The sequence below is a fragment of the Thunnus maccoyii genome, chromosome 4 (genome assembly GCF_910596095.1).
Source record: "Thunnus maccoyii chromosome 4, fThuMac1.1, whole genome shotgun sequence".
NCBI classification, from domain to species: Eukaryota; Metazoa; Chordata; class Actinopteri; order Scombriformes; family Scombridae; genus Thunnus; species Thunnus maccoyii.
This window is the reverse complement of record NC_056536.1, coordinates 24883273-24906024: the sequence shown is the minus strand read 5'-3', so window position 1 is coordinate 24906024 and position 22752 is coordinate 24883273. Positions and strand designations below refer to the sequence as shown.

The window sequence follows — 22752 nt, the reverse complement described above, 5'->3', positions numbered from 1 at the left end:
TACAGTGTTGGCCCCCTAATGGCCCATGGTTGAACCTAATTACTGATCCCTGCACTTGGGATCTTTAATATAGTAAAATCCACTTTCGCTACATGTCATAATGTTATAATGGTGGCACTGTTAATGAATGACTTAACTGGGTGAGTAAAAAAGCTTGCCACACACTGTGGCACAGTATGCCAACATTGTTTTGTGCATAAAGGCGTGACTGTCTGCTTTTAGGCCAGCAGGTGGCTCTCATTAAACAACCCCTGCTCAGTCAGCCTTCAGACGGTCACAGTGAACAAGTTCCGCCATCACTATAGATACTATAACATGACAGACTCGGGGCAAAAGTTCAAAATATTGAAGTTTTTGAAGATTATTTTTGTTAGCTTCCTCATTATAATTCTAGTGTTATGCACTATAGCATCTATCAGGACTTTTTCACTGGACGTGAATGTCGGACTTCAACTCGCACACTGGGAGAAGACGAATAACATCTCTCTTGTCATAGACCACAAACAGAGAGAGGAGCTTCTTGCTAATTTTAAAGGTAATTTTTCGCTTGCTGTCATGTTTATTCTTGTTTTAGACACGCTAGTAGTTAGAAAGTAGTTAGTTACCTGTAAGAAATGTGTGTAAGGCACCGGTGACAGGCGGTGTATCTGTGTGTTGATTCATTCAGAAGCTATACGGATCCCTACTGTGTCATTCTCCGGGACGGAGATCAACACCACCGCGCTGCTTGAATATGACAAGCTCCTCCGAAAAGGTAAAGCTGGCTCTAAAAGATGTGAGAGACTGATTTGTTTATTATGTCTATTTTTGTGTTTATCGGATGGTTAACAATGGTTTCATTCACGCACAAACACACACACGCAACGTGACTAGCCGAGAAGTAGTAACGTTAGCTTGTTCTGTTAGCTAGCAAACGGTTATCAGTAACTTTTAATGCTAACAACGTAAAAGCTACTAATTACTAGCTACAGGCCTGAGCGACCGTTAAAGAAGTTAGTTGTAACGGTTCGTTTTGTGCTGTGCTTTAACTTACTCAGTCTATGTGTCTCTAGGTGTCAGGTGTCAGCAGCCTTCTTGCACTAAGGGGCTAAGGAGATCCTGTGAAATTAAGGTTTCTTATTAAAGGACGGGTTCACACTTTTTCAAGTCTTGGGCACCTCACTATTGTTTTAAGACAAACATGGAAAACTGAGAACCTATCCTTTAAGCTGTGCTTCAAATCAAATAGCTGCAGCTAACTATTATTTTCATTATAAATCAATCTGCCAATTATTTCCTCGATTAATCATGTAACAACTATCCAAAACCCAAAGATATTCAGTCTACTGTCACATAAGACTAAGAAAATTAGCAAGTCCTCACATTTGAGAAGCTCCACCAGTAAATGTTTGGCATTTTTGCTGGAAAAATTACTCAAAACATGAATCAGATATCAGGATAGTTGCTGATTAAACTTCTGTTGATTGATCAGTTGACTAATAGTTTCACTTCTCTGTATAGTATTACAAAGTCAGACATGTCAAAAGTGTCATATGTGTGATACTACTTTTAGTATTAAAAGATTACTTTATAAATTTAGTATTGTTCTTTCATAAAGTTTGGGGGACTCACAGGAGACAGATTAAAAATTAGTGGTCCAAATTGAAGCAGCAGATGCAGAGACATCCTAACATTTAGTCTCTTGTATGGGTCAAGCTCCAAAGACTTCAGATCTTACATTTGCCGTAATGAAACCAATAGCATCCTCTTGTTAGACCCTCTCTGACCGGGAAATACCCACGTGTTTCAACCCCCTCAGTTTCTAATAAAGGCTTTGTGTTAAACATAACCCCGATGGCGTCTTCAGGGTTAATTTCACAGACCCTAGAGCCCCTCTACAGTTCCTTTAGAGCCACATGAGACATTATACAACAGTTTTCACAGTATCATAATATTAAATTGACCTTAATGTGTTAAATTGGCAGAGTTCCCCTTTAAGCTTGTACGCTTCTTCCTGTGTCAGCCTTCCCAACAGTTTTCTCTTCACACTTGGTTCGTCATGAATTGGTGGCAAACTACAGCCACCTGTTTTGGGTGCAAGGATCACAGCCTGACCTGTTGCCATACCTGCTGTTGGCCCATATCGATGTAGTACCTGCCTCAGAGTCGGATGGCTGGGAGGCCCCACCATTTTCTGCCAAGGAGATAGATGGCTTCATCTATGGTAGAGGGACCATAGATGACAAGGGTGCTCTTATGGTGAGAGTGATCTTGCTATTAAACAACGTTGAGTTACATACTTCATTAGCCCAGTAGTTCTTACTAAATGTATGTGGCTAAAATTATATACTTTATTTCTTCCAGGGAATACTTCAGGCCCTGGAGTACTTGCTGATTAAAGGTTATGCGCCACGCAGAGGATTTTACATTGGCCTTGGTCATGATGAAGAGGTACCCTAACTATATGTATCCTTGCCTTTTTTTAAAGTAGATGAGAATTTGCAGATCATATTTAAAAGTGTCCATCAATTTCTTTTCTTTTTTTTTTTTTAAAGGTCAGTGGTTACAAGGGGGCAGTGAACATAGCGCGTCTGCTGAAGCAGCGTGGTGTGCAGCTGTCGTTTGTCCTGGACGAGGGCCTGGCAGTACTTGACGGAGTCATCAGTGGTCTTGAGGGACCTGCTGCCTTGTGAGAACCTACCATACTCTAGTGTAACAACTCAACAATTTGGCCAAGCCTGACACTGGAAGAGAATGCTGTCTACATCAGAGATAAATTCAGTGTTTTATGTGTGTACGTGTTTTGTAGAATTGGAATAAGTGAAAAGGGCTCGGCCACCGTAAAGCTGAGTGTGTCTACGCTCCCTGGTCACTCCTCCATGCCTCCCAGAGAGACCAGCATTGGGATCTTGGCTGCAGCAGTCAAAAGGTGAGAGGAACAGTTTCTCCAAATTGAGATTTTTTTGCCAGTTTAATTTTCTTTGCGTGTATTTTGATTTGTTCACATGCTTTACTATGCTGTATTTTCAACTACATTTTTTGCACTTCCATTTCCAAAAGGCTCTGTAATGCTATTTCAGACTAGAAGAGAACCCCATGCCGAGGTTATTTGGTCATGGGCCTGAACGTGGAACCTTTGAACACCTGGCCCATAAGGTAAGACATCAGGGGAACCAGCTACTATTCCACTACTCCTTACAACTCATAGCAGGTTAGATATTCTTCTTGCTGTATTTCACTTTCTCATTCTTTGACCTCAGTTCAGGCTCCCAGTGAAGTTCATAATGTCGAATTTGTGGCTGTTTTCCCCACTCCTTGGCAGGTAATTGCAACCCAAAATGAATTCAGCATGTTTTCTTTTGACTGTGTCCTTTGGGATAAATTAGTAATTTTTTTTTTGTTGCAGGGTACTGGAAAGAAAATCAGACACTAATGCTTTTGTAAGGACAACCACAGCAGTCACCATGTTTAATGCAGGAGTTAAGGTACAGTTGTTAAGTATATAAAAAGGTAATTTATAGCAAATCAGTTTGCCTTGGAAAAATCCCAAATGTAATGTCGTTTTGCAGGTGAATGTCATCCCTTCCTTGGCTGAAGCTTATGTAAATCTGCGAATCCACTCTGCACAGTCATTACAAGAGGTAGAGTCAGAAATTTGATACTCCTTTTTGAGAATTCACAATGTATTACCATGAATATTTTAAATTGAATAAGATGTTTGCTGTCTCTAGGTCCTGGACCTCATCGAGTCAACAGTAGGGGATCACCGTGTGACGATAGAGCTTGTTGAAGGGTTTGATCCTCTCCCTGTCAGCTCCTCTGATGAAATATCCTTTGGCTTCCAGATCATTAAAAAAACTGTGTTGGACATGTTTCCAACCATTACAGTTGCTCCAGGTAGAAATCAGATTGATGTTATTACATAAAAATTTAGGTCAAAGTATTCCTTAAGTGTCTTAATATAATGTTTGAATGTGCAGGTATCTGTATTGGGAACACAGACAGTCGACACTTCAAAGACCTGACCAGTGATATTTATCGCTTCATCCCTATCTGGTTTAAACCAGGTGATGCTCAGAGGTAAGAATCTAAAATGTTTAGCTTACTGAATAAAAATAGTCTCAACAAAACTGTAGTCATTAATAAAATGCTTGTGCTGAGTAATAAGTGGAAAAACTAGAAGGCAGGCTTCTTGAACAAAAGAGAGCTTTCTGCTGTTGCTCACACATCACATCACAAACTTGTGATGTGATGTGTGACCTAGTTGCGCTGTTAAGACCTAAAGTTCCCCTTGAACAAATACAGCAGGAAGAGTTTTATGTTTTGGACCAACCTTTTGCCTAGTTTACTTCTCAGCTCTGGTAATAGAAAGCTGTTATTCAGCAAGAACTGAGAGAGGGATTCAAATGAAGGAAAAGTAATTTCTAGCTTCTTGGATATCATAAGTATTTTTTTTTCTTTTTTTCTTAGATTCCATGGCATCAATGAAAGGATTTCCAAAAAGAACTACGAGGAGATCATACAATTTTTCTTCAGTCTGATTCAAAACTGTGACATTCAGAAGCTGCCTGAGCCTCACAGCTCTGTCCATGAACTCTAAGTATTGGATCGTATTGGTAACAAGCCTAACAAATGCAATACAAAAGTATTGCAACAGCAACATTATTACTGCAACAGCACTGAACAGGACCACTACTGGACTCATTCCTTGGTCACTCAATTTCACAACCAAAATGAGGCCATTCTGCCTTATAGAGCCAAAAGGTACAATTTTCCACTGATCTGTAATTTTAGCTTTACAATAAATAATGGACTCTTGTTGGTCTCTTGCACTAAAATGATCACAGATGAACTTTGTGGAGCTTCTTTGCATTTGTGATTATGATTTTGTGGTACGCTGCTGTGATGATTTTTTTAAACTTGAAACTGAAATGGTATAAATTGATGAAAGGACTGAATACCCAACCAGTTCTGCTTGAGGTTTCTTCCCGTTTAAAGGGGAGTTTTTCCTTACTGCTGTTGCCAAGTGCTTGCTCATGGGGGAATTGTTGGGTCTCTCTCTCTGTAAATTAAAGGGTACGGTCTTGACCTGCTCTATGTGAAAAGTGCACTGAGATGACTTTTGTTGTGATTTGGCGCTATATAAATAAAATTGAATTGAATTGAATAAATATTTGCTGGGCTGCTAATAATACTGTACTATTTCAAGTGATGATGAACATACAGTTTTAATGAAATGACTAAATAAATATTTTTTTTGTCTGCTCAACATAAATGCTGCTTACTGTGGAAATACTGATTCGATTGTAATATTTAAAGATATATTTTGTTATTTGTTCTTGTTGAATCCAGTACAGTAGTTTATCTTCTAAAGAATTCTGTACTATGACTGAATGACCGGTTTAAATAAAATCTGATTTGTAAAAGTGATTTGGATTTGCACAGTCTTTAGACAGACATTGTTTAAAAATACAATGGATAATTTTTAATAATGTGCTTTTTGTCATGTGATATATTTTACATTCTGAACATAATACAGTATACAATGAAATCAGTGTCCCCATGATTTATGTTACATTGAAAAACAAAATGAAAGGTTACAGTTATCTAAGTAGGACATTTCAATTAAAATGACAAGAGCTTGGTATTTAAATAAAGCAACCTTACAGCAAGAAAAACAAACAAACTAGAATATGAATGATATTAAATGATAAAAGAATACACAGCAGCTTTTGATAATATTTTTTTATTAATTATTATTACTTTGATCCATTCAATCAAACTTTATTTGTGTTGCACCTTTCATACAGGTTAGTGCAATTCAAAGTGCTTTAACAGATGACTGACAAGCCAATAAAAAGAACAAATGTAGACAGTAGACAGTAAAACAAATTAAGAATAATGCACACAATAAAATAAAATGATATTTAGTTTGATATTTACAGGTTTGTTGGAGATGGAGGCAACCACTGTCTGTCTACTGCGACTGAGGATGTGTGACAATGAGGCTTTAAAATAGAGAGCAACAGGGGATGGGGCAGATTTAGGAGATGGGGAAAATAAATGCAATGCTGCTGATTATACTGGTTATTGATAGTTATTGACATTTGTTACTTAAATTGATACAGATGTTTTAAATACAATTTTGAAGCATATTGACTCATATAATTGATAGAAAATCTTGTGTTTCAGAATCAAGTTTAAATTCAAATGGAGATTTATTGCACTTAGTTTTCAAACAGTTAAAAAAAACCTTGCTACTTACTACTTGTCATTGTATTAAAAAAACAACTGTCAATCAATTTGAGAATCATAGCAAGGTTTTGATTACATTTTTCCAACTATTCAGATACCTGTAAATGACACTGTAAAGGATTAAACAGAGAAAATGCACATTATACTGTTTATTACATGTATTATAATGTTTTCTGTGTCTGGAGGTTGTGTGATGGACCTGTTGTACTTAATGTGTACTCCATACTTAAGGTTTACTCAGTCCTTGACATGTAAAGAAAAGACAAAATAATAAACTATCACGATTGATCACCAAACTTTGAATAAACATTACATAATGAAAAAGCTTTGGAGCCTGGATGTCATCCTGGCTGTAGTACAAGGCGTAAAAGAAAGCAACCACATGTCATGGCCATATCACAGATAGGCTAATTAAATTGATAATGCAATTTATTGGTTGTTTACCAGCACACACATTAATGCCCCATGCCCTGTGCACAACACCTGACAATGTGTGAAAAGTAAGGGTTACACGTGCACGTCTTACAAAACATGTACGTGTTTTTTCTGCCTACTGTAAAGTTACATGTTTAAAAACTGGTGTATGTAATTGATTTAGAAAGAAATATAGCACATAAAAGATTAAGGCTAGCATTATATTATCTTTTTACTATCTACAATTACTTAACCAGGAATTAATTTATCTGACTAATAAGTACTATCTCTGTAGCTCCAGACGTATGCTTCCATGCCACAGAATTCCATTATTGTCCAGAAAGTATTAGAAACGTTAATCGTTAATCGTTAACGTTAATCCTTCTTGATGTATAAACTGGCAACCTCAGTATATTTGTCTTTATGAGATGAATAGAGAGGGGATTTCTGGCAGAACGTCACCACTTTCAAGGTACAAAGACAAGGGAAATAGTCCGAAGAGGTCAAAACTTCTGCAACACCAGTAGTATTAGTATAAGTGTAGTATAGTGTAGTATGAAGCATAACTTTATTGAGAGACCAATGCGTTTCAGCTTGTGGCCTTCATCAGGATTCTCAATTAGATGACAAGATGGCTGACAAAAATGATAACAATACATAATTATACAATTAGATATTTGGACTTTTAATCATGGCCAAACATCTTGGGCCATGTTGGAAATAAGTCATCTCACTCTGACATGTTATCCCTTAGACTGTATGTTTTGCGGATCCATAAGTACATTAAATCAAAAAAGTATCTGGAACAGTGTTTTATTCACTGTAATAATAAAGACTCAATTTTGCTATTGGAAAATGGCTTTGGTAATGACTGGACACTGGACTTCACACATTTATGAAACCCAAATGTGACACGTTTTATGGTGCCTGTATTAAAACTATTAGAATGCGCTGTGAAATTTAAAGGATTATAATTGTGCATTGATGCTGACATATACATGTGAAATACCAGAGGGTGTTTCCTTTTGTATAAAGTTATTTATGCCTAATTGGATTATAATTTGTGTATTGTTTCCTTGAGTATTCTCTCTTCTCTTCTCTGTCTTTCCTACATTGATAGTAGTGATAGTTTTCACTTTTCCTGTCTATCACTCACTCTTTCCTGTGAAGCGATGCATATTTGATTATGTCTGTATTTTTGGACTGCTGTACTGCAATTGTTGGGGCTATGTTGGCAATTCAAACAAACAAACAAAAAAATATATAATCTAAAAGGTATGACAGGTAATTTCATTTTATTTAGACCTACCTCAGACACCAAACCTATAAATTTGCTTTTGGAGAAAGCCACTTCGACACAGATCCTTGGAAAAATGATAGAAAACAAGTTAAACTGGAAACCACATGCTGAATTTCAGTTCGACATAATGTTTATATTACTACATGACTAAACCGTATATAATTTACTACCATATAGCTTTGGCGAGTAAAGATTTAACAGCTACAGAGGAATTTGTTATCATTCTATTTTGTGTAGGTTACAGGAACCACACAGATTCCCTTTTTACATATTCTGCCATACTTTGCAAACTGAGCTGCAAGTTTTTCAGCTTATACGTCATTATTTAAAACACACTGCCAAAATAGGGAAAGTCATCAGCTTCGGCCTGCATTTTCAACCACTTCAAATGCCCTGTTTATAATTTTTTACAGAGGTCTTACAATATGGAATTCAATCATCCCACTCATTTTGGGAACTCTCCCCAGAACTTTTTAAACAATGAAAATGAAATAAAAACCATGCTTTTTTATTCTTATTCTGTTTTGATATGTTTTAAAACATAGCCTCATTAAGCGTACTCAATGTAAATATTGCTCTTTTTTAAAATGTTGTGAAATGTATTACAAACACAATACATGAAAAATGATATGATTAATCTTGCAGCACTCTTGGCCCATCCACCCACTTGGGGAACCACTGTCCTAGATTAAACACTGTAAAACTTAAGCAAATACAACTGACGCTCCTGTGGTAGTGTACACTACAAATTTTGATCCCTATTACACACATTTTTTATTTATGTAATGGCTGTTCCTTTGGATGGAAATCTCTGTGGAGCACTGCATCCAAAGGCATCTTCACACATCTGGAAGGGAAACTGAAGGGAAACAGGGAAACTATTTATGGTTGCTCATGAGTAGCTGTTTTATATGAAGCAGCATGTTTTAGTTTGATGGTCCAGCAGTGGAAACAGTTGAACATAGTGCTGCTTAATTCTCTGAGACTGCCAGTATTAGCCTTTTCACATCACAGGGAGTCAATTTATTCAACTAGTCGCCAAAAAAAACCCTGAAGAATATACAGCGTACCCACATTGTGCACAGTCCACCGACTGTTCCACTCTGGAAATCTCCCGGCATGGCTCAGTGCAACTATCCCAAAAATAATTGAAAAACACCATTTGACCAAAGGTCTCACAACAAATGAAGAGTTTCCTCAGTAGTGACTAAAAATCTTTATTTTTTTATGTTGCAGAGTAGTTCCTTTTACAATGCAGTAGGTGGCTCTGATGTCAATCAGAAATGTTTGACAGACCACTTTTGCTCCTGTGTCTTTCTAATTCTTACCTTCAAAAAATTGCTTTTTCATTGGTTCCAGTTAGGCAGCTTGTCTCTGTGCCTGATACACAAAGAACAACCAATAATCTATGTGCCAAAATTTGTCAGGAGAACTTGTGGTATTTTATTAATTTAGTCATATTTATTAGTATTTATTTGCATGGAATACAATATATGCTATATGCAACAGTGGATATCATTAAGACAAATCCAGACATGCAATGGCTAAATATAAATCAACAAGAACACACCCACACAACAGACACACCAACAATTATATATGCAGGAAACATACAGTGTATGTAAATACATATTTACAAGAAAAAACAAACAAACAAGAACATACACACCCAACTGGTTTAGATACACATAATATTGTGCATTGACAGACATGCATGGGAGGACATTGACACTTTTAACAGACACATGCAGGTGTAAAGTGGTGAAGATATCTAAAAACAATTCTGCTAGTTAACATTAAAGGTGATTTAATTGATATACACTTAAATAATTTAAGAATAGCATGAAAACTTTTCTCTGTTGCAGCTCTACATTGCTGTACTTTTCAAACTCTCTCTAGAATGGATAAATCTGAAAACACTGTTATAACCTGGTAGTGTGGATGCGTCTTTTCTATAACACTGATGTAGGACTGTCAGCCTCTCAGGTAGCATTTACTTGTGTGATGCACAGTTTTGTTGTTTGCCAAATGAGATGGGAAAGAAGAAAAATAGTTCCCCATTGTTTTGGCATTTTAAAAAATCATTTAAAAAAATTTATCCACCTTTGTGTAGATTAGTGATCCTAGGAAGAGCAATAATAACCACTACTAGGCTTTTTTCATACATAACACAACATCAAGCTTTTGACAGCTTTTGTTGATAAGAATAATAAGAATTACCACTTATAGACAGTGAAATGATTCATATGCAATTCTTTAAGGATAGTCACAGCATTTGCAGTTTTCATTAAAGACAAAATTAGGCTGGCAGTATTGGATATAGAATATCTCACTGGCACAGTTGTAAAAAGAATTTGAGTCATTAGGGTTGGTGAAAACCCCATAACTTGTTGCATTACAGGGGTTTCCAGAAGATATTCCATAGTTGGTAGTAGTGGTAGTGGGTGTTGTTGTGGTGGTGGTAGGAATTGTGGTGGTGGAAGTTGTGGTGGTGGTAAGAGATGTGGTGGTAAGAGTTGTGGTGGTGGGTGTTGTGGTGGTGGTGGTGGGAGTTGTGGTGGTGGTAGGGATTGTGGTGGTGGTAGGAGATGTGGTGGTAAGAGTTGTGGTGGTGGGAGTTGTGGTGGTGGTAAGAGATGTGGTGGTGGTGGTAGGAGTTGTGATAGTGGGAGTTGTGGTGGTGGGAGTTGTGGTGGTGGTAGGAGATGTGGTTGTAGGGGTTGTGGTAGTGGTGGGAGTTGTGGTGGTGAGAGTTGAGGTGGTGGTAGGTGTTATAGTGGTGGGAGTTGTGGTAGTGGTAGGAGTTGTGATGGTGGGAGTTGTGGTGGTGGTAGGAGATGTGGTGGTGGGAGTTGTGATGGTGGTAGGAGATGTGGTGGTGGGAGTTGTGGTGGTGGTAGAAGATGTGGTGGTAGGGGTTGTGGTGCTGGTGGGAGTTGTAGTGGTGGTAGGAGATGTGGTGGTAGGGGTTGTGGTGGTGGTGGGAGTCATGGTGGTAGTGGGAGTTGTGGTGGTGGTAGGAGATGTGGTGGTAGTGGGAGTTGTGGTGGTGAGAGTTGAGGTGGTGGTAGGTGTTGTTGTGGTGGGAGTTGTGGTGGTAGTGGGAGTTGTGGTGGTGGTAGGAGTTGTGGTGATGAGAGTTGAGGTGGTGGTAGAAGATGTGGTGGTAGGGGTTGTGGTGGTGGTTGTAGGAGTTTTAGTTGTGCTGGTTGGAGTTGGAGTTGTGGTGGTTTTGGGAGTTGTAGTTGTGGTGGCTTTGGGAGTTGTGGTTGTGGTGGTTGTAGGAGTTGTGGTTCTGGCTTGATAGCTCTTCATCAAGCCACAACCACAACTCCTACAACCACCACAACCACAAAGAATGAGAGTAAGATACTGTGTTAATTTCTCTTTGACTCTGTTTGATCATCACATCATACGTTAACATCACTGACCATGACTGCTTATACTTCTTAACAGAAAGAGCACACATTTGCATTCTGCATAACAAAAAGTGATTAAGTAAATAAAAAGTGATTACATGACTGTTGATGGTATTAAATAAAATGCACACCAACAACCACCATCCCACTACAGAATAGACCAGAAACTTTTCTCATTTTGGTTACCTGGAGCCAGAAGAGTATTCACCTGACAGATGAAGGGGTATTTGCCTTGTTTACAGAATTGTCCACTAAAGTCATCCAGGTCCAGAGACCAGACAACAGCTCCTCCAAAGTTGTTTGTTTTTATGTAGCTGACCTGGAAGGAAGAGGAAGAAAACAACTCAACAGGTGAATTCATGTCGACGGAATATCATTTGCAAAGGAGTTACTGAGCAGCAGTTTTAATAAACCAGAAGACTACCTTAGCACCAATGCTGTCACTGTTGTCACTTCCAACCCACTGATTTTCAGTGGTGGCATATGGAACACTCTGATTAGCAATCCACTGGATTGTAACCCCTTCAAGATAAAGGCAAGTCTGAAAGGAAGGGTCAAATGTCATATTATGATGTACTGTATTAACAGAAATAGAAATTTGTCACACAAAACACAGTAAAGGTTGTTTGTATATGAATTTATAATAATCACAGCCTACAGTTTTACCTCATAAAAGGCCCAGAAGCCTGCTTCACCAGTATAGCAGCCTTCTTCACCAGGACCACTGGCTGGTGCTCCAACATCACTGGATGCCGAGGAGAGGGTAAAAGCTCGCCCATATGCAGCTAGTCCCAAGTTGAGCTTTTGTGTAGGTGCTCCCTGGTCCCGCCAGTACTTCATGGCATAGTCCTAAAATGTGGAAGAAAAAAAATGGATGAGAGGAGAGCTTTAAATAGAAAGGCGTTCAGGCCGCCACTACTAAATCTTGGTACTTGCAGTGTTTGCAAAGATTTCATTTCCACTGTCGGTACTTCTCTGGAATAACGGGCTGTGATGTCTTGTGACATTTTCCCAGGGGCCATGAAAGTCAAATGTCAACACATTTATGAAATCCAGGTATCTGATAAAATGCAGAGGAGATCACATTCACCAAAACATGATGACAGCTAATCATGGGGATAATGTCTGAAATTGCATTTAGTTTTACATGGCAATCTGTTTGACTTCATAACCGGCATCAATGGTTGCTTTCTCAGCAGAGACACTTGCAGTGATGATTAATCTGGCACGGCCAGTTGATTTTCCCTCAGCCTCAAAGGCATCTCTGAGTTCCTATACAACAGAGAATCATGGTTCAGTCTCAGTTAAGTATAACATCATAAATTGTCTGCATATACAGTACACTGTCTGTCCCAGAAGAGAAATTAAGGATCTGACCGTGCACAGTGCTGTGAATCTCTGCTTGTCCTGCGGTTGGCTTCCTGCTCCTCCGGGGTACCTCCAGTCCAGGTTTAGCCCATCAAAGCCGTATGCTCTCAGTAGTGTGATAGCAGACTGAATGAACTTTTTTCTGTTTTGTTGTGTTGCCACCATTGTACTGAATCTGATAAACATATGAACAAATCAGCACTCTCATCATGAGCAGTGCAAAGCTCATCATGTGTGCAAAGACAAATATTTGACCTTAGGCAAATAGTCTGGTTACCTTTTTTTTTTTTTTTACTTGTAATCATGAATAATGATGAAAACGATCCTCACTGACTATAATTTGCAGCTACTGGCTGCTGCAGTAGGCTGCAATATAAATAAGTATAAATAAAAATGAATTTTAAAGGTGTTTTGTCTGTAGGTGTTCAGTGATTAATGTGGTTGGATTCTGATATTTAAATGTGCCTCTATAAATGTGAGTAAAGCAAAAGGTAAAGCTGTACTGCATAAAATTATGTTAAAAACACCCAATGCTTTGCAACATAAACAAATTAATTTCATTTCATGCAAATAAAATGATATCTATTTAAGTTACATCATCTGATGGAAATACCAGTCAATGGAGAGTTTGCATATAATGCAAGAATTGTAATGACATGTTTTAAGTATGCATAATCATGTTAATTTGTATGAATATTGCCCAGCAACTGGTTGTATTTGCACATAATATAGTGAAGGTATCTGGCAACAGCGTGTCTGCTGGTTTCATTGCACTATTATGTTGTTGCTGCAAATTTACATCATAGATTTTGTTTGTGTCTGCTGATGTAATGATCAAATTAACTGAATGATGTCAACAAAATACTGGCACCTTGATTACCATGTAGCATGCACGCTGTTCAAAGCACAAAAATACTACATGAATGGGCAAAGCAAGTTTCATGGTCAGAAAAATACCAACATGTAATGGTGCCACTTGTCTTTGCACTGGCTCTGTATGTAACTTACTTTTTTATGGCAAAGTTGAAACCACCAACTGCCAAAAGGGTTTTGAGCTTAGGATTGCTGTAGGAGCATAGAAGTTCAGTAATGATTATTTAACTTAACACAAAATTCAACATCAAAGACAATTCCCAAAACTTTTGTAGGCTAAAGCTCTGACCTGGTTTTGAGTCCACTGAAGGACTGATAGCGCTGTATGTCAGTTGCGCAGGTGGGGACCAGCTGTTGTTTGTGGTTAATATCAGAAAAGGCAAAGATAAGATGGGTACACTTGGTTGAATCAATATCTGAAACCATAAACTTCCCACCCTCTGCTCTGTTTTCGGACAAGCTGTTATAGTAGCACACCAGCCTGGAGGAAGAGCCTGAGACATTGAAGCAAATCATGATGTTTTTAAGTAGTGTTTGAAGGCAGCAATTACATTAACACTTTTATTTATCAGGAATTGTTGATTTGATTGATGCAATTATTGATCAGTGTAATTTATAAACTTACCCAAGCTGGCGATGATCAAACAGAGACCTTCAGAGTGAGAGACCTTTGAGTATGAAGTTAAAAACATTGCTTAACATGACAGTTCACCCAATTTTGATTCTACAACCACCCCAATACACTGGAGGTGAAATTATGTTTGTTTGTGTTTTGCTCGAAGCACTGGAAACATACATTTAAAAAATTAATCACTGAATTTGGAAATATCAACAGCGTACCCAATATTCTGGATAATACTGCGTGTTTTGTGTAATCAGGACACTTTCTCAAAAGAGAGTATGCTGTTGAATTTTTTAAAACAAAATTCCATGCCCCTTTTTTGTATTGGGGTGGCAACAAAAAACCTCAGAAAAAACTGTGTATTTTAAACCAAAGCCAAAACTATCTGCATGGCTAGATAAGCATGCATGGCCACTAGAAGAGAGAAAATTTGGGTGAACCGTTCTTTTAAGGAAACATTTATGTAATCACTGCGACTTACCTGCAGTTAGAATTAACTTCCTCATGTTGTTACTTTGAAGATAAGCGAAAAAAGAAGAAATGACTAAATTAGTTTAATTTGCAGCTGGAAAAATATAAACACAATTTTCAATCAAATCTTCACTCTGAGCTGTTGTAATGAAACTGTTGCCTCTCAAAAGGCATTTTATGAATTAATGAATTAATTCCAACATCGAAGATGTCTCTGCATTTTTTTGCAAGGTCAAGTCCTTCCTTCAAATTCCCAAATGAACACATGTGAATAATGTCTGTATTAGGAAACCATGGTGTTTATTTTTGATTGTGCTCTGTGAAGTTGTGGAGGACATAATGTACCAAAGTACCAAAGAGATGGCATATCATAATTTTTTTCCTTATTGACTAAATACTGTATATTTATACTTTCTAATGAAGAACTATATGATGCCATGCAACGTTTGCTGTCTAGTTTAGTAAGATTACAGCATAGAAATAAACATTTTAAATTCCAGCTTAAACTGGATGTTAGACCAATTTAATTTAATTATTATTTTTTTTAAACCATGTGGTCTCTCTTGACCCCTAGTCATGTATTGACCTGCATTGACTCTGTTTGTGGGTTTCTGAATTGAACACAAATTAGAACTTTACATGTTAAATAGGGTGTGGATAATGAATGTAATGTTGCAATGGGCAAAGCAATTAGACACTGATAGAAAACTGGGACAAAAGGACAAAGTTACCTCATGCCAGGCCCTTTACTTTGAGTTTAAAAGTAATATTGGCTTTTGATTTAATTGTACAAACAAACATTGTTTGTACAATTAATGCCAGTTAGCATGCGGCGACTTGTATAATTAACAAAATTCACAGCAGGGTAAATCAGGTATATACAGTAAAGAAGGGTTTACTATGCACGAGTTTGGTAGTACAGGCACAGTTTATGTTGGCTAACTCACAAAGAACAGTGGCACTGGCAAATAGAGTCAGTCCTTGGCTACTGAAAGGTTCCCTGAGCATTTGAGCAATTTAAAGACACTGGCCACTTTAACATGATGTGGATTTTGACATCTGTAGCACTAACCTAACGCACTGCAATGTGCCATGTCAACAGGAGTATACAGCATAGCATGAAATTTAAAATAGCACACAAAGTCTTTGCATTATTTCACAATTTCTCACCTGAAAAGCCAGCTATGGCTTACCAGGAAACACCTTTTAAATGTTTTTCTTTTAGTGCTGAGACTGTGACTTGTTGAGGTCTGGATATTGTTACTTCAACAATAACTTTGTCCTTGTTCTGAGTGACAGCTACACCTCAGTATAAGACAGACAAGAAAGTGAAGTGTAGTACCCATGAACTACCATTTAGGGAGCATTTCTGAGCATTGACTGCCGTCGTTATTGGAAAGTAGGTCAGTTTCATAATCTGCCATGGCGAACTTTATCCACCAGTGCCACTGAGCGCCTAGCTGCTGCCAGTGTGTGGGTTTACTAAGAAAACAAAAGGAACAATAATTTTGATGCAGTGTGTTTTTGCACTCAAGTTGTAGCCCACAGCCATTGAAGTTGTCCCAGCATACAACCAGTATTTATCTAGATTGTAAACCTAATCTAACCACTCAGTTGTGAAAAAAAAATGCATAGCAGGATGGTAATAACTCAACATAGATTATTAAACTATAATGCCAATTTGAAGGTACATTTTAAAATGCAATTTTTCCATCACTTAGCCAAAACCAAGCCCCTGCCTCAAAAATATTCTGTATCCTCTTTTTACTGGGCCTGTGACACTTACCTTTATCAGGGTAATCAGTAAAGATTCAATGAGTGACCAAACAGTATCTGGAATTATTAGAAAAACAAAGCATATTGTATTATTACAACATTCAATCAAAAACTAAAATCACATTGATGTGAAAAAAGAAAAAGGCAAAAAAAAGATAAGTAACTTAGAGAAAAATGTAACACAGTGCAGCTATTAAACGCCAAAAGTGTAAGGACTGGAAATGACAAGGTGCTCAGCCACCACCCACGGTATCAGACTAACCACCAATACATAACTGTAGATATGAGTTGGAAGACGCAGAAGAAGAACTAGTTTGGCAAACATTTCCACATAAGCAAAGTGAGTCGTGGTTACAGCTCTGTATTGTCAGTAAATCTTTTGCTCTAATATCAGATAACCTGTGTTTTATTGTGTGTGTTTAATCCTATAAATTATCTAATCAGGTCAGGTCTGATCTGGTTGAAAACGTTGCTTACTCAATGCTTATAATCAATGAAGTTTGATCAATTGACTCTCTATGTCATACAACAACATTAGGCATGTCACAACATGTTTTAATAGGTATAACACACAATAATCATAACATCAGGAGCAACAAAATTAAAATAGTCCAGTTCAGCTAGCGAGTTAGAGAGTTGGTATAGTATAGCAGCATCTGAGATATTAGTCAAAATGTGTTTTAATAAAATCAGAGTAAATGTTATACTTACAAAGATAAAGATGAATGAAGCATATACTGTCTCTCCACTGTGACTGATGGATGACTGGCTGTGTAGTTTTAAACTGCGAAGACAGGTGACAGGGTGTGGCAATTAAATAGAGTGTGGATAATTAATATTAATGTGGCAATGGGCAAAGCAATTGGGCACTTTAAAGGCCCTTTAAATTTCATTCAATGAAACAGCACAATGCCTACATTTTCAAATTTCTGCCTGTTAAGGAAGTCCTGAATCTCTTACAGGGGGTATGTCAATTTAATGAGCACTACAGCCTGAATCAAACTACTATGATAAAATAATATAATATTGATAGAAAAAAGGATATCATAAAGCCTATTAAACAGTAATGTGAGATCAAGATAAACAAAAGACCTGTCTCGGCCAGAGATGTTTTTAATTCTGTTTAGGTCAAGTCATTTGAGACAAGTTCAAGTCAACTTTCATGTCTCAAGAGTTGCATGTCCTTGAGGTCAGGTCCAAGTCAAGTCTCAAATCTTCATATGCAAACTGCAGGTCTTTCAGGTCTCTGACTGCTGATCATTAAAACCTTCATTGTCTTAGAATATATTCCTTTCAAAGCTGTTTTTTTTTTTATATATATACAGTTGCTAACATCGAGTCAATGCATAGACCTAATTAAATATTCAAGGTATGTGGCTATCCGAGGCCTGCCTGAGACGGTCTCATTTATTTTTTATGGTTCAGGTATTTTAACAGGTTAGAACTGTGGACGTGAATGTTTTTACTTTCAAATCAAGTTATGGATTTAGGGAGTCAAGTCTCAAGTCCTCATTTTTGTGTGCAGTTTTTGACTTCTAGAGGCACTATGGAACTTTTTTTTTTTCTATGAATGTCTTGTTTTTTCCTGTCTAATTGTCCACAATCGGAATATATTCAGTTTTCTATCATAGAGGACTAAAAAAACTGAAAATGCTTCCATTTGAGAAGCTGGGACAAGCGAATTTTGGCATTTTGTCTTTTAAAAATCACTCAAAATGATTAATCGATTATCAAAACAGTTGGCAATGTAGTTTTTTGCCGACTGACTAATTGATTAATCAACTAATCCATGCAGCTCTATTTACAAGAAAACTCCACAGAGCACCTTTAAGTTTGAATCAAGTCTAGTCTGATGTCTACAGCTCTGCAAACAAAAATAATAAACATAACCAGTAGGTTCACATAAACTGACTGATACAGCCATTAATCCAGCCTGTTCTACATTTATGTCAAAAGAAAGAAAAAAAGAAAAATAATAAAACACCACATTTCATCAATCTTCATACTACTATTTACTATCACTAGCAATGGAGCCATCTCTCTGACATGATCAGTCAAAAGTAGACCACCTTTAATCAATAAAGATGTTTAAAACAACGTCATGATGTAAGGCACATTAAATGACACAAACTGTTAAAGAGAAACTAACAAGAAATGCACCAAACAAGGTTAGAATTAATAGAAATAAGCTACAGCAGCATCATTGTGTACTGTAAGGCATATTTATAATATATCTAATATCTATACAATCTATACACAATTGTTAAAAATAAACTAACAATAACACACTCACACAAAAGGTTAACTTCAGGGACAAACAAAGTGATCATTAATATAATCAGTCATGGTGTCATCAAATGAGATATGGTCTGAAACAATGGTGTAAACTGCACAAATAACACACACACACACACACACACACACACACACACACCCTGGTTAGAAACATCTACTGCACAATTAACAAACATCACTGACAAACAACAGCTTTTCAGTATATTTGTTGTTATTACTCTCCATTCACACACAATATTTAATAGTATTATGTATTGGCAAGCATTGACTGGAATTAAATGAAGTTGCTGCTTTTCCTTTATGAATCAGTACAGCATTCTGCTTCTGTACGGATTTAACTGACCAAAATTATTATTTAATGACTGTTGAAGAGGTGTGTGTATGCTACGTTTGTATATGTATTTTAATAATTAAAACTGATGACCATAGCTTAAACCTATAGCATTGTTACATTAGTAACAACTGGGATAGTCCTGTGTTTGGTAACATTGAGGATATTGTTTAAAGAAAAATCTGAAAGGGGAATACAGAATGGTGAGAATCACTTGGGGAACCAGTGGCCTCTCCCACTTCACAACTCTATTGTAAGCACGTTAGCATGCCGATGTTTGGTTTTTGCTCAAAGCACAGCTAGTGTGGTTGTAGACTAGGTATTGTAGGTATTGTGACCTACTTGCTGATGCACTAGAAATCCTGTGTGTTTTGGCAGCCTCAGCTTGCAAACAATACCTCACATCTGGAATTCTGCCAAGTACTTGACTAAGCAATAAGTCTATGAATTTAATTTTTACACTGTAGTCACATTTCAACAGCGCACCTCAAAGTGCTTTACATAAAACATAAAAGGCGTCAAGACAAAATGTAAAAGAAGCACATTACATTATAAAGAAACACATTTTAATGGAATTAAAACGAGTTAAATAGAAAATAAAAATAAGCTAAAATAGAATAAATAATAAAAAAGGAGAATAAAAGCTACAGTGCAGCTACAGTGCAGTGCGAGATATGACTAAGAAGAAATGATAACAATGGTTTAGCCATATACAGCAGTAACATGAACTGTAGTGTTGAACATAGAAGTTCATTATTGAACTTGGAATCAGTAGTGTTGTAAAATTATCATAACTCAAAGGTCACCTGAGTCACCTTTATTCACTGCTGATGACTGTGAGGTGCAGTTGGCATTCATACTGAATATGCAGTTATACCTTTAGGATTAAACCCAGTTTACATCCTCTTGGATCCACAGTGGAGGTGCTGATGGTAGATCACTGGTGGTTATCTATCGTGGCTTTAACAGCATCTGGAGAGAAACTTAAATTTGATTAATTTGAGTTAAGAAAAGGGGACCTATGATTTACAATGTGAAATAATCTAGTCAGAGCAGGAAATGCACATGTATGATGTCCATTCCATGCAGTTTTCTCAATAGCATAGCTTACGAAATTACGATCCACTCCTCTGAGTCATGTGGCCAGGAAAATTAGACACATTTCCTCCTGTAAGGTATTTTACACAGTGACATGAACAGGTATTTCCACTGTAGGAATGAAATAGGTACAGACACCTGCCCTGGATTTTAAATGATTAATTAGTAGCAAGCAGTAACTATCACAGCCTGAGGCTACAGCCAATGTGGAAATACCTTAAAGTGCAATGCTGGCACCAGTTGACTCCCATTCAAAAAGCATCAACTTTTCTCTAGAAATGCTACGCCAATAATTTTTTTCAATGAGTCATTATGGTCTCAATAACTAAATTTGGACCCTCATAAAAAGTGTGCTGGTGGTCATTTAGAAAATTATTGCTCCGTTTATAAGATTTGAAGTCTTATAGCAGCTTTGATGTCTGCCGTCTGGGTGTTGATTGACAGCTGTGATTGACAGTTGACTCACCTGCTGCTCCCCCCGGCTCTGGGACTCGCACTGAGTCGGACTATTGTCACAGATTTCAGTTTCATGTTACTTGATTACGATACCCTGCCCTGTTAACACAGTTTAGCTAAAGTAGCTGTTAGCCCAAGTGTGCACCGCTTGGTGTCTCCAGTAAGCTAGTGTTAGCTTTGTGCTGAGGTAGTGAGATGTGTTTCCAGAGTGTAAAAGGCAAGATAAGATGTGATCATAAGCTGCAACTCCAGGCTCCAAAGTGGCTCCAATACAAACCAATGGGTGACATCACACCACACTATGTCAATCTTTATATATTGTCTATCATTAGTAGCCTGAAGGCCTTTGTATGAGATCAGTCTGACTTTCTGTCATAATTAAAGGATAGGTTTGTTTTTTTTCAAATCTGTCTTAATACAGTACTGATGTGTCATTATGTACATGGAAATGGGTCTTGGTTGCTGTAACAAATCCTACTTTCCATACTGACACTGAAGCTATTCTGTCGGGACACGACTACACTGTAAGAAGTGGGGCCCTCCAAGACCCTCCCCTGCTCTCCCAAAAGAATTGACACTACCCTCCCCTCAGCAGAAAGAAACAAAATACATATCCGGCCCAAAACATAATATTCGTACCATCCCATAAACTAACACATATGAATAGATAATACAGGATGGTTTATTCAAGAGAGACCTGTTGCATGCACACTGGCATCATTTGTCTTCCTGTGCATACCTACTGTACTGTAAGTGTATTTAAATTACAATGGTACGTTCAATCACCAGCAGCATTTTAAAAAGAGTTTACAGAATTAATAATTTGAGTGGGTGCAAAATACCCATGGAAAATAAGTACCAAACAGTTTGAGTAGTATTTCACTGTTAAATACAGTTAAGCCAAATTTATATATTGGACTCAGTGCTTCTTATTTGTGTTTACCTGAAACTATTAGAGAATGTGTAGTCATTAAGAATAAAATTTATCTCTTTCACTTCTCTCCCTCTCAGTGTCCTTGTTGAACTCGAATGTTGGGTGTTGATCGCTCAGCACTTGTGTGACTGTGTTACAGGGAAAAGCAGATCAAAGGTGCAGCAAAAGTGATACAAGGAAAACCACAAGATAAGGAAGATTTAGGTCATTCTGCTCAGTGAGTGTGACATACCTTTGCAAGGGTATAATTTAGGTCATTCCTTTTCTAATTGAGTTGCCGTTCATGTTTGTTTCCACATACCTGCCTCCTCATTAAATTTTAAGGGCATCAAGGACATCAGAGAGAGTGCATGACACACACACACACACACACACACACACACACACACACACACACACACACACACACACACACACTCACACACACACACACACATTTGTACCTGTCTTGGATGCAAATGCATGTGAAGATGACTGAATTAATAACAGTGTGTACTCTCATATTTTAGATAATTGGCAGCACTACAGTACAGCTATAAAAAAGAGAAGCATCGTTTGTATGAGAGCATAATTGTGGCAGTTACATCATTGATGTGACAGACTTTGCAGTTTAATTTGGAAAAATCTTTTTAGATAAAGAACACCCAGCTGAAACATCCATCCATCCATTGTACGCTGCTTATCTGCGACCGGATTGGCATCAGACTGAGTAAAGAAATCCAGACATCCTTCACCCCGACATTGCCCTCCAGCTCTCGCTGGGTGATCTCAAGGCGTTCCTAGGCCATAAGATATATGTAGTTCCTCCAGCGTGTTTTGGGTCTGTCTCAGGGTCTCTTATCAGCTGGACGTGCCTGGAACACATACAGAGGGAGGTGTCCAGGAGGCATCCTAACCAGGTGCCCAAACCACCTCAGCTGGCTCCTTTGGATGCGAAGGAGCATCGTCTCTACTCCGAGCTCCCCCCAGATGTCTGAGCTCTCCACTCTATCTCTAAGGCTGAGCCCAGACAATCTCCGGAGGAAACTCCTTTCAGCTGCTTGCATCTGCGATCTAATTTTTTCAGTCACTACCCAAAGCTTGTGACCATAGGTGAGGGTTGGGACGTAGACCACCTGAAACATTTATCTTTGTGCCGTTGACACTTGTCATACAGTTTTG

At 37.8% G+C, this 22752-nt stretch overlaps 3 protein-coding genes across 10 annotated transcripts in view; 1 reads left to right on the top strand and 2 right to left on the bottom strand.

Moving 5' to 3' along the window:
* Positions 1–1996, bottom strand: part of mfsd4ab (major facilitator superfamily domain containing 4Ab) — a 29498-nt gene extending 27502 nt beyond the window's left edge. For 6 of the 8 annotated variants that reach the window (XM_042407993.1, XM_042407997.1, XM_042408001.1 and 3 more), the window contains exons 1-2: positions 1034–1996; positions 606–766 (exon numbers count right to left, since the gene is read on the bottom strand). The gene's annotated coding sequence lies outside the window, so the exon portion shown is untranslated. The other 2 variants (XM_042407998.1, XM_042407994.1) reach the window with 2 other exon arrangements.
* pm20d1.2 (peptidase M20 domain containing 1, tandem duplicate 2) lies at positions 227–5021 on the top strand. The gene is made up of 13 exons (XM_042407991.1): positions 227–535; positions 668–754; positions 2003–2238; positions 2344–2430; positions 2535–2668; positions 2789–2908; positions 3060–3135; positions 3240–3301; positions 3386–3464; positions 3549–3620; positions 3711–3876; positions 3960–4059; positions 4450–5021. Exons 1-13 carry the CDS (start codon positions 316–318, stop codon positions 4577–4579), a joined length of 1569 nt encoding a protein of 522 aa, XP_042263925.1. The 5' UTR covers positions 227–315; the 3' UTR covers positions 4580–5021.
* Positions 5022–11326: 6305 nt separating this feature from the next.
* LOC121895884 (acidic mammalian chitinase-like) lies at positions 11327–20402 on the bottom strand. Its single transcript, XM_042409409.1, has 13 exons — positions 19981–20402; positions 17189–17261; positions 16488–16534; positions 14712–14743; positions 14234–14260; positions 13898–14102; positions 13744–13800; positions 12745–12910; positions 12515–12639; positions 12304–12427; positions 12034–12216; positions 11792–11908; positions 11327–11686 (listed from the first exon to the last, which is right to left on the bottom strand). Exons 4-13 carry the CDS (start codon positions 14734–14736, stop codon positions 11516–11518), a joined length of 1200 nt encoding a protein of 399 aa, XP_042265343.1. The 5' UTR covers positions 14737–14743; positions 16488–16534; positions 17189–17261; positions 19981–20402; the 3' UTR covers positions 11327–11515.
* Positions 20403–22752: the final 2350 nt, after the last annotated feature.